Source organism: Saccostrea echinata, unplaced genomic scaffold (genome assembly GCF_033153115.1).
Source record: "Saccostrea echinata isolate AGI-Se365-2 ecotype Australia unplaced genomic scaffold, CSIRO_AGI_Sech_v1 ptg000034l, whole genome shotgun sequence".
Taxonomy (NCBI): Eukaryota; Metazoa; Mollusca; class Bivalvia; order Ostreida; family Ostreidae; genus Saccostrea; species Saccostrea echinata.
The window spans coordinates 1,882,317-1,898,881 of NW_026889783.1; the positions used below are offsets into that span (position 1 = coordinate 1,882,317).

At 34.5% G+C, this 16,565-nt stretch overlaps 1 protein-coding gene across 1 annotated transcript in view; it reads right to left on the reverse strand.

The window, feature by feature from the left end:
- The window catches only part of LOC133199682 (fibrillin-1-like), a 49,961-nt gene that overhangs the window by 4,881 nt on the left and 28,515 nt on the right, over window positions 1-16,565 (reverse strand). The window contains exons 25-34 of the mRNA XM_061335556.1: window positions 15,666-15,762; window positions 14,285-14,334; window positions 13,151-13,259; window positions 11,448-11,551; window positions 9,601-9,703; window positions 9,275-9,425; window positions 3,631-3,700; window positions 2,676-2,742; window positions 1,031-1,116; window positions 772-898 (exon numbers count right to left, since the gene is read on the reverse strand). Coding sequence (XP_061191540.1) covers window positions 772-898; window positions 1,031-1,116; window positions 2,676-2,742; window positions 3,631-3,700; window positions 9,275-9,425; window positions 9,601-9,703; window positions 11,448-11,551; window positions 13,151-13,259; window positions 14,285-14,334; window positions 15,666-15,762 — 964 coding nt within the window. The remainder of the gene's footprint in view (window positions 1-771; window positions 899-1,030; window positions 1,117-2,675; window positions 2,743-3,630; window positions 3,701-9,274; window positions 9,426-9,600; window positions 9,704-11,447; window positions 11,552-13,150; window positions 13,260-14,284; window positions 14,335-15,665; window positions 15,763-16,565) is intronic.

Below are 16,565 nucleotides of genomic sequence, written 5' to 3' on the forward strand. Positions count from 1 at the left end.
GACCTTAAGGTCAAGATCTAGTAAATGACTTTAGACCATCTTTTCGGTGCTAGATCCATTATGACGTCATAATCAATTTAAACTTTCCTTTTCCCGTACTTTACAGCTCCAATAGAATTATGTAGAAAATAAAGTATTTTCATGGCATTCAATTTGTAATCATGTGAAAAGTAATCCCGATACCTATATTCAATTTTACATTATTTTAAAGAAGAGGCTAAGAACATACAAATTACCGTTTTCTGAGAGACTGTAGGCAATCTGAATACATTTCCTTCGTCTGATATGGAAAAAACTCCCATATTCGTGACTAGCTTTCTTAATTTTTCATTGAAAATGACAGTTTACAAGATGGTTTTTCGTCTTGTTTTCTTGCAAATTATGCCCCGATACACCTTATTTGACCGAGCTATAGTTATAAAGCATCATAAAAGGAATTTATTTCTCAAGTTTGAGAAATCTGTAGGCTCTTTTCATTTACTAGATCTTGACCTTAACTAATAACATCAGAATTGCTCCTGTTGCAATCTTATTTATTTTATACAACTAAATGCAAAAAGCTGCATTTAATAAGGATTATCTTGCGACATTGGAGTCTTATTTATCTCAACGCTTCACCTTTAGGAGGAAATTTGTGGGGTATAGAATTTATATTTATATATACAATTTAAAAAATTACATTTCAGTTATTTAGACACACTTTATAAATCCAAATTGTACTGGAATACACTTGTAACGAGGTTTGATTGTATATTCTACGATATTTCTTACCTGTAAAGAGTTAAATATTGTGAAAAGGTACTGAAATATGACAGTACTAGAGTTCACAGACAGAACTCCAAAAATCCATGAGATCCCCAGAATAGGGGCGAGGACGGCTACACTGCGCACACCGGCCCTATAAAATCAATACAAAAACATACTTATTTAGACAAACACTGCCTCAGATGCATAAAGACTAATGGTAAAATTTGCTACCTATGATCTAATATTGGAATGCAAAGTTGTATGGATGGAATCTAGTTCTCACCTGACTTTGTCCTGATGTGATTTACTCATGACAGCCCTGGTAGAAAACAGTGCTCTTAGTACTATAGCTGTTATTATCAAATTTACCTGTAAGGGAGATAATCAATCATCAAAGGGACTTAACCATGTCCAATTCATTTTAGAGTATTAACTGGATCTAAATATTCCTTTATATTGTTAGTATGGCAAAGAGAGAATTTGGGGATAAGTATAATTCAGTATATTTCTGTACTAAAAACCAATGGTGTGCAGAATTTATCCTTGACCTTTTTTAAATCCTCTTGTGCTATATGTACTTCTCTGTGTTTATCAAAGGTACATATATAAAGAAAAAACAAAATTCTACATGGGACAATAAATAAGTATAAAATCGGGGGTGTAATGACATTGTGGGAGGCAATACTCCCCCTTGTGTTGGCTTATTGAGTGCAATGGTACTGGAAAATTACATGCTGACATGTAACATTTATTGCTGAAGACAGTATTACACTTGCAGATATCACATAACAAATGAAACATCATTAGTGTATTGTTAAGCTAGTTAAATTAAAGGTCAGACTTGAGTTAGCATATAAGTTTATTAAAATCTCTTTGATGGTTATACACAAGAATGTTGTCTGCAAGACTGAGGACTGGTGACTGAATGCCTTTTACCCTGGAGTAAACTTTGTGTGCATTTCAAACTAAATACATGTAGTAAATTGGAAAATGTTCAAAGATAAGATAGGACTAGTTTTTTGAAATACGTATAACAACTAGAAATATTTCCATAGGACATGAATACCCCACCAAGGGTATATCAGTAATGCAACATGAAAATTTGTATTAGTGTATGAAGTTTGATGAGAATATCTTGAATAGTTTCTTTACAATTAAAATTGAAATCTAAAAAATTGGATAAAGATGATAAATTCTCACCAAATTATGTACAAGTGCATAAGCTTACATAAAAATATCTTAAACAATTTCTTTAAAACTAAGCAAAATGCAAATTTATTAAAAGTGAGGTCAAGGTCACAGGAAAGGTCAAGGTCAATAGTTTTTGATGCAGTTGAATAGCTCTCACTAATACATATTAGCATATTAAGTTTGATAAAAATATCTTAAATGGTTTATTTAAAACTGAGCTAAACGCTAATTTAAGAAAAGTGAGGTTAAGGTCAAAAGAAACCTTAAGGTCAAAAAATGTTGATGCAGTTGAAAAGTTTACATCAGTATGTATTAGCATATGAAGTTTGATAAAGAAATCATGAATGGTTTCTTTAAAACTGAGCTAAACACAAATTTAAGAAAAGTGAGGTCAAGGTCAAAGGAAAGGTCAAGGTTAATAAATGTTGATGCAGTTGAGTAGCTCTCAGCAGTATGTATCAGCATATGAAGTTTGATAAAAATATCTTGAAAAGTTTCTTTGAAACTGAGCTTTGAACTGAGCTAAATGCAGAGCGCTACCGAAGGAGAGACAGAGGGACAGAAGACGGACATGACAAACTCTATATTCATATATATATATATATATATATATATATATATATATATATATATATATATATATATATATATATATATATATATATATATATATATATATATTCATGGCGGGGCATAAAAGTAGTTCTAAAGGATATTTCTTGGAAAACATGCCTTACCACAATGATAAGAGAAGCTGGGATCACAAAAGCATAAATAACTCCTTCCTCAATGGTCAGCCAGCAGCTGTAACAGAAAGGAAACCATGTAAGAAAAATCCTCCCTTATAAAGGGTTGCATCTGAAACAAGTGCCCTGTTCACATGTATAGACAGGGATCGACATTTACGGTTGTCCGATTGCCCGGGGCAAGTAAATTCTCAGTCCGGGCAAGTGAAACTGCTGATGTACTTGTCCGATCGGCCAAGTGAATATTTCTGATAGATTTTTTAAAATCTTACATGAGTTTATAAACAAAACAATAAATTGAACATTTGATTTCTACCAGGAATATGACATTGTTTTTGCATTCAGAAATTCCTAGATCATACAGTTTATCAAAAAATCGGGTTCGTTATTCCGTTTTTCTTTTGTGGTAGCTAGTTGACAAAAATACGCTTTCCATCTGACAACTTTCTTTACATTCTTATGAAATAAGATATTATGAAAAAGTTTATTTATTAACTCACAGAACATAAAGAACACCAGTTATTCTTGGCGCACGATGTATTCTGATCAGGATATGTATGTTTCAAAACATGGCAACTATTTTCCTTTAGCTTTGCTTCAGTTTTTTTTTTGGGGGGGGGGGGAATCAAAGTGCACAAAAAGATTGCATAAAAAATTATTTTCAAAAATATGAATTTTATTTTTAAGGAAATATTGCTGCATAGCAGTGTGAGTTTACAAATATTTAAAATGAAGCATGAGCAGCAGATCAATTTTTTTACTGGCACTTAACTTGCCAAATATAAAGCAATATCTCACTTTATTTACAATAAAAATTAAGATACCAGTTCTCTTCTTTCTAAATTTTGGGCAACCAAGTTTTGCATTCGGAGGAGTCAAAGTTTGAGTTCACTTGCCCGAAGGGCAATTGAATCTGAAAGTTAATGTCGATCCCTGATAGACTTACAATTTGTCATTCCCATATCCCTGTAGTTCAGTGGCCCCCATTGATATGCCAACAATTACCAATGGTATCCCTAAAACAAAATGTAACAACAGATTAGCATAATACAACAATAAACTTGCAACCCATCTTCAATTTTGGTTTTTTACTGCCAATCTTTTAAGATTATTTTGTAAATCATTTGAGAGGATTGAGGGAGGGAGTAAATTTCATCAAATCAGTATACCAATTGTGGTTTGATTTTTTTCAGGTGGCTGTGAAACCTTTAGCAAAGGACTTAATTCTGTAATGGCCAATTCATGCCCCCAAAATTAAATTATGATGGAGAAATCTTTCATAATACATTCTAAACCAGATTGATATTGGCAGGCTTTTAATCATAAAATATTTTCATCAACTATAACATCATTAGTTAGATTAGACGTCAAGAAAATGTCGTAAATTCAAAATTTCAATGATTTTGAAAGAAAATGGTGCATTTTACATCTATATTTCAATTGGAAATAATTGAGTGCAGGTCTGCTCGTCCTTGACCTTTTGATATATGTAGAATGATAATACCAAATATATGAATACAGTACCTGAACAAGTTTGTGTTCTGTTAATACTATAAAGTCAAAAATCAAACAAACCTTGTGCATTTTGTCTCTTTTTTTCAAATTGTTACAGGGAATCCCAATAGTTTGTGCCATCACAAAGACAAACTAGAGGTGTCTGTGTGACATGAATGCCAAGATATTTTAAAATTCAAGTACTGTAAATCACTTTTTATTTGCAAGAACTTTAATTTCGCATTATTGCACAAGACCACCTGGTCAGGAAAATTTAATTCTTGTGAATATTTATATTATTTAAGATTATATCTAACAATTAACTCAATTTGTGAAAATTTTGTCTCCCTTTTAAATACCAAATAACTTTCTCCTGAAAATAAGATATCACCAAAATTTGGTGATCTACAGTATTTTGGGGGCAGGAATAGGCCTTTACCATATATAGTTCTTTATAATTCTATCATACAAATGAAGATGTGTATTTTTGAAAATTTCTTATTTGTAACACCAAGCACTCACTCCAAGCTAGAGGTAAAAGACAACAGTACCACCCTAAGCCAGCAATTTAGGACAATAACTCACCACAAGGTAGAGGTATAAGACAATAGTACTCAACTCAAGCTAGAGGTGTAGACACAATACTCACTCTAAGCTACAGGTTTAAGACAACAGTTCTCAACTCAAGCTAGACGTGTGAACACCAATACTCAGCCCAAGCTAGAGGTACAAGACAACAGTATTCAACTCAAGTTAGAGGTGTGGACACAATACTCATTCCAAGCTAGAGGTATAAGACAATAGTACTCAACTCAAGCTAGAGTTGTAAACACCAATACTCACCCCAAGCTAGAGGTATAAGACAATAGTACTCAACTCAAGCTAGAGGTGTGGACACAATACTCACTCCAAGATACAGGTATAAGACAACAGTTCTCAACTCAAGCTAGAGGTGTGAACACCAAAACTCACCCCAAGCTAGAGGTATATGACAACAGTTCTCAACTCAAGCTATAGGTGTGAACACCAATACTCACCCCAAGGTAGAGGTATAAGACAACAGTTCTCAACTCAAGCTAGAGGTGTGAACACCAATACTCACCCCAAGCTAGAGGTATAAGACAACAGTACTCAACTCAAGCTAGAGGTGTGGACACAATACTCATTCCAAGCTACAGGTATAAGACAACAGTTCTCAACTCAAGCTAGAGGTCTGAACACCAATACTCACCCTAAGCTAGGGGTATAAGACAACAGTTCTCAACTCAAGCTATAGGTGTGAACACCAATACTCACCCCAAGCTAGAGGTATAAGAAAACAGTACTCAACTCAAGCTAGAGGTGTGAACACCAATACTCACCCCAAGCTAGAGGTATAAGACAATAGTACTCAGCTCAAGCTAGAGGTGTGGACACAATACTCACTCCAAGCTACAGGTATAAGACAACAGTTCTCAACTCAAGCTATAGGTGTGAACACCAAAACTCACCCCAAGCTAGAGGTATAAGACAACAGTTCTCAACTCAAGCTATAAGTGTGAACACCAATACTCATCCCAAGCTAGTGGTATAAGACAACAGTACTCAACTCAAGCTAGAGGTGTGAACACCAATACTCACCCCAAGCTAGAGGTATAAGACAATAGTATTCAACTCAAGCTAGAGGTGTGGACACAATACTCACTCCAAGCTACAGGTTTAAGACAACAGTTCTCAATTCAAGCTAGAGGTGTGAACACCAAAACTCACCCCAAGCTAGAGGTATAAGACAACAGTTCTCAACTCAAGCTATAGGTGTGAACACCAATACTCACCCCAAGGTAGAGGTATAAGACAACAGTTCTCAACTCAAGCTAGAGGTGTGAACACCAATACCCACCCCAAGCTAGAGGTATAAGACAACAGTACTCAACTCAAGCTAGAGGTGTGAACACCAATACTCACCCCAAGCTAGATGTATAGGATGCCAATACTCACTCCAAGCTAGAGTTTTAAGACAACTGTACCTAACCCTGGGAAGGACAACTGTATTCACTCTAAATTAAGTGTATTACATCAGTATTCACTCGAAGGAAGAGCTGTAGGACAACAGTCCTCAGCCAAAGCTAGAGGTGTAGGATGATAACAAGACTCACTCTAATCTAAGAGTTAAGGACAATAGTACTAGCTCTAAACGAGAGATGTAAAACAACAGGACTCACTCAAAGTACGAAATGAAGGAGAACAGTGTTCATCCTCACCCAAAATTAAAGGCCAGGACTACAATTAACAGGCAAGCTTTAGGGTTTAAGATAACTGTACTGATCTGAAGCAACAGTGTAAGATAAAAGTTCTCACTCCCAGGCAAAGGTTGAAGACCACTGTCCCAAACTAAAAGTGTAGGTCAACAGTCCTCAACCAAAGCTACATATGAACAATAGTACTCCCTCCAAATGTGGAGGACAAAAGTCCTCAGACAAGCTTCAGGTTTAATCTGTTATCATCTGAAGCAAAAGGTGTAAGACAAAAGTACTCACTCCAAGCTAGAGGTGTAGGACATCAGTATTCACCCAAGCTAGAGGTTTAGACAACATAACTTATTCCAAAGCTAGAAATGTAGGACAACTGCCATCATCCCAAGCTAGAGGAATAAGACAATAGTCAAGCAAGAGATGCAGGATAATGGTACTCTGACAAGCCTCTGATGTAAAATATTTGTACTTATCAGAGGCAAAAAGTGTACGTACAGTACAAACTCCAAGCTAAGGGTGAAGAACAATAGTGCTAAATGCAATGTAGAGGTGTTGCATAACATTACTGACCCCCAAGATAGAGGTGTAGGACAACAGTACTCACCAACCCCAGTCTAGAGGTGTAGGACAGCAGTACTCACCAACCCCAAGCAAGAGGTGTATAACAACAGTACTCACCCACCCTAAGTTAAAGGCATAGGACAACAGTACTCACCCACCCTAAGTTAAAGGCATAGGACAACAGTACTCACCCACCCTAAGCTAGAGGTGTATAACAACAGTACTCACCCACCCTAAGTTAAAGGCGTAGGACAACAGTACTCACCCACCCTAAGCTAGAGGTGTATAACAACAGTACTCACCCACCCTAAGTTAAAGGCGTAGGACAACAGTACTCACCCACCCTAAGTTAGAGGTGTAGGACAACAGTACTCACCCACCCTAAGTTAAAGGCGTAGGACAACAATACTCACCCACCCTAAGCTAGAGGTGTAGGACAACAGTACTCACCCACCCTAAGCTATAGGTATAGGACAACAGTACTCACCCACTTTAAGTTAAAGGTGTAAGTAGGGGTGCAACGATACACCAACCTCACGATACGATACGTATCACGGTATTCAGTTCACGATACGATACGTATCACGATACATGACAAGGTAGTCTTTCAAGTTTTTCGTCATATTTTTTAAAACTCAACAGGGTTATATCAAATGTTCATATTTTTTTAATAATTAAAATATGAATTTGTTAACTTTATTTGGATTGATAGGTATATCTTTGAGTTGTAACAATATTCTAAACCAATGAAGAACATTTACATGGAACTACGGTAGCCGGGATTCAAAGTTCAGATATGACTTATTTATAGAAGGGGGCCTTTCCTCATAATCTTCCTTTTAAATTGGAATGAAAAAGGAAGACGTTCATTCTTTTATTCCTTTTATTTACGTAAAAAACCAGTTAAGTGTCACATTTTCTCGTGTTATCACGTTCTAGTCCACAAGTTGGAAATACGTACAGATCTAAAGGATTTATCACCTGTCTTAACATCTATAACTTTAAATCACATTTGGAATGAGATTAAGTCCTTCAACCTGTTCAATCTGAGGTCTGTAAGATGATGGAGATGAGTGTAATTGCCGTTTCTGCGTTATCATCGATCTCATGTTTTGCGCGGAAGCCATTTTGAAATTGTAAACGAGGAAACAAACGGACAATTCGGATAATTTTGGACCGATTGAACCGAACCGTGATATCAGTTTAGCGTATCGTGAATTGAACCGTGGAAAAATATACCGCGATATACCGTCAAACGGTTTATCATTGCACTCTTAGGCGTAGGACAACAGTACTCACCCACCCTAAGCTAGAGGTGTAGGACAACAGTACTCACCCACCTCAAGCTGGAGATGTAGGACAACAGTACTCACCCACCCTAAGCCATAGGTGTAGGACAACAGTACTTCCCCACTCTAAGCTAGAGGTGTAGGACAACATTACTCACCCACCCTAAGCTAGAGGTGTAGGACAACAGTACTCACCCCCAGCCAGAGGTGTAGGACAAATGTGCCAAAAACATTGTGAGGTTGTAGTATAACATTACTCATCCCAAAGACAGAGGTGTAGGAGAACAGTTCTCATCCAAGGCTAAAGGTGTAGGACAATAGTACTCACCCAAAACTAGAGGTTAAGAACAAAATAGTTTGTTCCAGGTAGGACTTATAGTTGCTGATTATCGGACCTGCTCCAAATACTTAACCTTTTCACCTATCTAAAGAAATAAGGTCAGATCTAGCATCATAAGTAAGTCTAGGAGTGTACATCCCTAGAAGCATTATCCATGCAAGTTTAGTCACCTTAGGGCTTATTGTTACTTTGAAATGGATCTGCTCCAAAAACATTAATCTGGACACTCATCTGGAAAATGTAGGTCAACCCAGCATCCAAAGCAAGTTTGCATTCCTTGATGTATCATCATGCAAGCTTGGTACAGCTTATAATTATTTTGTAATGAGACCTGCTCGAAAACCGTTAACCTCCAGAAGCATTAACTTGGTCATTCTTATGGAAAATATGGGCTGAAAATGCAGCATGTGAAACCTGACTAGTATAAGGAAACATACTAGATTCATTATCCATGCAACTTTGATCAATATAGGGCAAAGAAATACTTGGAAAGAAATCTGCTTAAATAAACTTTTATCTGGGACAATGACCCCAATGCTGAGGGTATTACTTAAGCTCCCCCAACTTCATTGAGGTGAGCTAAAAAGACATGAGACAACTGAAATCACTCCAAGCAAAAGGTATAAAACAACTACACACACTCCACGCTTAGCTTAAGAGGATAAGAGTACTCACCCCACGCTAGAGGCAGTAGAACCTTGACCTTGGAATTGCTCCAGAAAACTAGAATAACAGACACAGCTATGGTGATTCCTTCTGCTAACATTAGGAAGAATGCCACCAGAAAAAAATACTGAAGAAGGACAGCTATAGCTGTACACAAGATCTGTAAATACACATGAATATACATGTAAAGAATGAAGTCACAGGTCATGAGGAAAGGTTACAGCAATTCAAAGTTTATAAAAATTCAGTTTACAAAAATTTTACCGCACAGTTGAAAAATAAAAATTATAAATGAATGGACTGAAAAGCCAGTGAGAAGTTTGACAAAGTCTAACCTTGTGTTGTGTCTGTTCCACACCCAGGATGAAAATGGTCAGTGCTATTGTCAGGGCCAAGCAGAGATTCAGCAAAATCTTGCTTTTGTCTGATTTGACATACCTTTGAAATAAAGACCAGAATAATAAGGATTGTACTCTCTTTGCATTGACATTTATTATAAGAGTCCTATGGGCCACAATGGTCACATGAGCCACACGCTCCTTTGAGCTTAATGGAAAATGATATGCTTTGGAAATTTTTGTTGTAAAATTGTAAATTGTTTTCTACTGTAGATTCCTAGATTTAAGTGAGGAATTTAGTATTGTGTACTTTCATTGTGAAAAGCATCAAGCATCATTGTGAAAAAAAATGTCTAGGTTTTAATATTATTTTGCTGAAATGCATGTAAATCAATCAACAGTCCACTTGTGATTTCAGGTTCTCTGATTTGACATCCATCTCTCTTTTTTGATACATTAAGTCCTGGTGTAAAATAAGGAATCTACAGTATTTCAATGACAGAAAAAAATTAAGGTATAAAAACTTGTTATTCATTCGTGTATTGGAAAAACTACTGTTGATATACTTGGGAATGACACCTGCTCCAAAAACTTTCACCTGCTAACTCATCTAGAAAAGTATGTCAGATCCAGCATCCAAGGCAAGTCTGGTAGTGGGCATCCCTAGATGCATCAACCGTGCAGTTTTAGTCACTATTGGACTTATTAGACCTGCTACTAATACTTTACCCTGTTCATTAATCTGGAAAATGTTCTGTTAGAATATATCCCTAAGGCACATCATTCATGCAAGTTTGGTTCAGGTAGGATGTATAGTTACCTGGGAATAAGACCTGCTCCAAAAACTTCAACCTTCTCCAAAATCTTTATCCTGGTCATCCTTATTAAATATATTTGCTGAAAATGCAGCATCTGACTAGTACAGTGAAACATGCTAGATACAACATCCATGCAACTTGGATCAATATCAGGCATAGTAGTACTTAGAGAGAACACTGCACTAAAAATTTAAACTCAGGAAGCCAAAGCCCAGGGTATAACAAAAGCTTCCCTTGACTTCGTTGAGGTGAGCTAAAAATTGATTTCTGATATATAGTACTATAAACTGACAACAAAACTTTATGTCAGATAAACGTGATAACTTTAACTTTCCTATTGTCAACTTCTCTTATTTATGTAGCAACATACCATTATCACCTGGAGTTTATGTCTCCCAGTTGATTTGATATGCAAGAGCATATGTAAGTATGCAATTTCTAAAACTAGGCAGGTTACTGAGTTGATGATACAAGGATATCAACAATCTCAATAATCTTGTTTTAAGTCAACATTTCAAAAATTCTATGGTCAGTACAATGACCTTGTTTGCAAATACAATCTGTTATTATGTTGAATGTTGACTGATGTCTTTTATATAAATTGATAGGCCATTATTTTCACACTGAATTGTCTATGGACTTTTCAATTTACCGATCATGACAAGGAGCATGATGGGTGTCACCTGTCAGCAGGGGATGCTTACTCCTACATGGCACCTGATCCCACCTCTGTTTTCAGAGGTCTATATTGGCTCTGCTCACAATATGTATTGTTTAAATGGACTTTTGAGAATGATCACTGTCAGTTATCTCCACATTTCATATTTGTTTTCCATAGTACAGAATTCTGATGATAAAATTCAATGCTTAGTTAAAGTCTACCAGCAATTGATCATGAAGGTTTGAGTTATATATAAAATTATCATAACAGCACATTTTTGCAGCAAAATAAATTCTCATAAATAAAGTTCAAATTGCATTAAAGAAACATTCATAACCAGGGAAAAACAGTGGGAGACAACAAACCTCCAAAACATGAGATGACAAACTGCTGTAGCCAGGAGTCCAGCAATGGAGATTGTACAACCAATGATGGAGATTAACCCAAGGATGTAATTCTCAGACTGAGCCTGAAAGAGATGAAGACATACATGAAGAAAAACTTGTATATTATGAATTTGCTATGTATACTTAAAAAAAATGTAAGTTACCGATTTAGCCAATTAAGGATATAACGAAGTAAATTCACAGGCCCCCATTACTTTGCTATAACCAAGATTTTTTGTAATGTTAAAGGACTTATCGCATGTTTCTAAATTATTTGAAATTAAAAGTGTAAAACGTTCCTTATGACCACAGCTTATAAATTTTGTGTTTTTACAGCGGATAAATGGCGGTAATTAACCAATTATTGACTCAAATGAAACCCCCCGAATTAAAAATCTAAATTAATTAGATAATGATCACGTGACCCTGTGACGTCTCAAAGGCGACAATGGCTGATCAGTTCCTCGCGTTAATCTTATTAAAATATACGTGATACAACCTGAATTTTATACGTTATGAACGACCAAATCACTGATTTTATCGATATAAATTTGAATATCCAACCTTATATTTTAGAATTGTTATGAAGAAAAAATCTGAAAAATCTGTTAACATTGTAAAAATAGCAGCGACGATAGCGAGGGAGACGCGGCGAATACGAAGAAACTCTCCTTCACAATACAATTTGATTTGTCATCTTATCACATGTATGAACTTTTTTGATTCACAAATTTAATGTTATATAACTTTGTTATTCTTCGTTTTTAACATAATAATTTATGCAAGTATGCCTTCATATGTTTTGTAAAGGATGGCGGTCTTGAAATTTTTTTTCCGATCAAGGCGAAACATTGCCGTAATCAGACCTACAGATGCTAAATATTTGGAATAAAAAACGAAAATATCTCAAAAGTCTTATAGCTTAGAACTAGTTAATGTTTCTATAGTAATTGAAAAGCACGTTAGGAATTTTTTTTTCAGCATTTTTCGTAATTAAGCTGCATTTGTTCTTGATAACTCCATAATATGTGCAACTTCTCATCTCTCTATCACTGAATTGTCGCCTATGACGTCAGAGCAGTATTTCGCCGAAATCCGACTGAAATATGCATATTGCCGTATTTGAATTTCAACTCTCAATATCTCTTAAAATACGCATTCAACAACGTTTATTGTATTCAGTATTTTAATAAACATGGTTGTAGATAATATTTTTTATAAAATTAAGATTTTTGAAAAATCATGCGATAAGTCCTTTAATATGTACTGTTTACATGGAAATTTTTGCCCCCATTTTATTTTCGCTCCTTACACCCTACTCACAGGTGGGCGAATTTAAAATGGGGCAAAATTGTTTACAATTGTGAAAGAGCTAAAATAAGACGGGGCGAAAATAACCCTGTATACAGTATTTACACAAGCTTTCCGCAAACTTTTTTTTTCTTGTTACAAATCTAAGAGTTGATTTTATGACTAAAACTAATTAAGGCCCCTTGACTACAAATAATTTTTTTTCTTGAAAATCAGAAGCATTTCTAAATACTGACCAAAATATTTTTATGAAGTATATAGGTTCAAAAATATATGAGTTATTGCATCACAAAATTAATCATTACTAGGTTAAGTTCTTAATTATGATTAATATACTTCATAGATGACTTGAAGTAATCAAAATGTCTCACCACTTCTACCGAACTCATCAGAACGGCAAAGTTGGTCATGTGATTACAGTGACATGTGACCCAGGTAGCGTTCTTAAAAACGGTATAACAGCCTCGATCTGACCATGCACTGAAAGGAAACAGTACAATTAGCTCGATCACCAGTAGAATTTATGATGTTATTTACTTGATAATAATTTAAAGGTCTCAACTGGGGGTTATGAAATCTAACATCAATATTAAATGTAACATTTTGTTATTTCTATACAGATAGTTGATGAGTGAGTATACAATAAGTAGCACCAGACTGATTGATTTTCATGTATAAGTATTAAGCTGGTTAAATTATATCAATGTCAGAAATTGTTCTTGGTACATGTAATTAAGGGTTTTTTAATCTAAATAATCTAACACAATTTTGCTGACTTTGTCTTGTATAAAACAGGCCCATAGTAATGTTTGTAAAAATGGGGAGCAAGCCTTAAAAAAATGGACAAGCCAAAAAAAAAAACCCTAATTATAAACTGCCCAAACTCCAAAATCCTATTTTTTTTGGGGGGGGGGGGGGGGGGGGGGGAGTGTAGGATGTTATCTTCTTCTTACTTTTCAGCTACCGGTAATTTTGATGTTTGAATGCTATAATTTGGATTTGTCAGAGTTCAAACACTCTGGAATTAAAAAAAAAACAAAAACAAAAAAGAGAAGCAGTCTTTGAACATTTTCCTACTAAAACTACAAAAAAGACTTCTCCAAAAAAGTGGGAGGGCCAGGCCCACCTTGAACTATAGGTGTATAAGATTTGATAACTAAATAGGACACTTAATTACAATCTCTAAGTGAACATGGGAGGGTGACTATACATGATTCTGTTTCATGTAATTTGAAATGTTCTTTGCCTATGATCATGTGTTAATTATTATGCGATCTGATTTTGAGGAAAAATATTTAAATCAGCTTTATTTTCCAATTTTTGGACATATTTCACATTTTTTCCCCAAATTACCTTAACCTCTCTAGGACAAGTAGATAAATCATCCTGTACATTTATTTATCAAAACACACTAATATTCAATTCAAAACCCTCAGCTTGTGAAGATGAATTCAAATTTGAGTTGGTTACTGAAGCTTCATATTTGATTCAAAATGTTAACTCACCTTTGGTTAAAATCCCAGTAACTGCATATTGCATTTTCATCTCCAATATCCTACAATAAAAGTTATGAAAGTGTTTTAAAATACATGTATATCTTCAATCATGCACCATGCACAATTGTATCCACTGAATAAAGGTGACAAAATTTAAAACAAAGTGATACTGAAATATTTTGGTATTTGTTACCCACAGCAAGACAATTCTCCATTACTCAAAATCAAACCATTAGATAAACATGTACCTAATTTATGACATCAGAATTTTTTTCAACATCTTCTGTTTGAACTAAAAATATGTCCATTTAACATAAATATACATTTTTTAGAATATGAAAATAAAGTGACCATAATGCAGAATTAAGAAATAAAGTCAAGGTCATAGAGAAGGTCAGAGTCTTCTTCTGGGCCCCACTGTGCAAAAGAACTTATGACTAAGACCAAAACTTAACTGATTATAAATCTGAAAATTTATAACTCTCAGACTGTTAAAAATAGATTGCATAAAAATAATCCTTCAAAACTCTTTTTAAAAAGATAACTACCATTTTGAAAGTAATGTCAAGAAGAAAGTTATTTGCACAATTACATTTTGGTCTTGTTCATAAATTCTTTTGTAAACAGGACCCAGGTTTTGTCTAAATGATTTTCAAAAAAGGAAATGAGTCCAAATGACAAGAATGCCCTTCTCTTACATAAATCTGTCTTGCAAGAATCAAGTTTGACAAATGTGAAATTTCAGGGTAAAATAATTTTCACAGAAAAACAAAATGTATATGTTTTATTATAAACTGCCTGAATACACCTTAATATATGGTCTACAGTTGAGTAAATGAATAGGAACAAGTAGAACCCTTCATCCTTTACCAATGAAGTATCCAGAAAGATAATAGGTATATTATATATGGTATATATTGTTTACAGGATTGTTTTCACTCCATGTGATGCTCACACAAACACACCTGTAAATGATTTTGCTGTTTTAAATTTGAATACATAATTCTAATTTAACTAACCGATTACAGATTTTCTAATTGATTACCACTGTTCCAACTAAGTTATCGGTTAACCAGTTACAAATTGCTATCCCAAATATACAGTCAAACCTCGTTATCTGGAACCAGATAGGACTGAGAAAATTCTTCCGAGATATTCAAGGGTTCGAGATACCTAGGGTAAAATACTTCATGAATAAGCGATTGGGGTTTTCAAATCACTTGGACATATCCATGGTATTCGAGATATCCGTGTTCGAGATACAGAAGTTCAACTGTATATTAATATTTTATTTAGAAAATTACTAAAATCTTATGGTCTTCACATCAAAAACTTTGGTTATTGATATAATTTCTCCTGAGATAAACATGGTTTATGAAATGACAAATACCTTTTGTAGTAAAAACTCAAGTTTTAGAGGTGGATCTAACTTCTCTGTTTCTCCAGTGGCAAGGGAAAATGCAATGATGTCTGTATTGATCAAGTTGCTAAAAATAAAGAAAGCAATCTTTTTAAGCACTTTATGAACATGCTTCTTCAATTTTCTTCTTTTCCTTTTTCTGTAAAGATGTTGCTTATATTTAAAAATAATACATGTGTCCTTTAATTCTTAGAAAAAGGGAATATTTATTAATTTTCATTAAATGTTTACCTATCATTTGATTACCAGTATTTGTAAATCATTTCTTTTATATCAATAACAAGAATAATTTTACAATGGATGTAAAACTGACAACAATCAATCAATCAATATTTGATTTTTTTCTAATCATAAATCAAGTTTACTGTGGTATAGGCTGGAGTTAACATGACTTGTGTTTCTGCCACGTGAAATCCTTCAAATCTGATTAACCTAATAAGGTAATTATGACGACACCAAGATTAGAGCCTTTCTGCTATAATTGTCATTATACAAAAACAATTCCATTCCATTCTGTGTGGTCGTAGTTTTGACTAGTTTTGGGATGTCTTCACAAGATCTGCACAAAACATGCTGAGCATTGTGTAATCCCTTATTTAGAAATCATTTTACTTTTCTGATTTGATGTAATTTTTTTGTTTCATTGTAGAAACCTTCTGTGGTAATATGTTAGTAGCAATAATTGTATTCCATGACATTCATAATTAAAAAGGCATCGTGGGTACATCAGACATTATTATCACCATGGTAACCTTGCTTACTAAATAGAAGTTACATATCATAGTAATGTATAGTATGATGTATATGCAGCCATTAAATATTGAATTTACATGTACAAAAAAAAAAAACTTGAACCAATATGCATTAAAA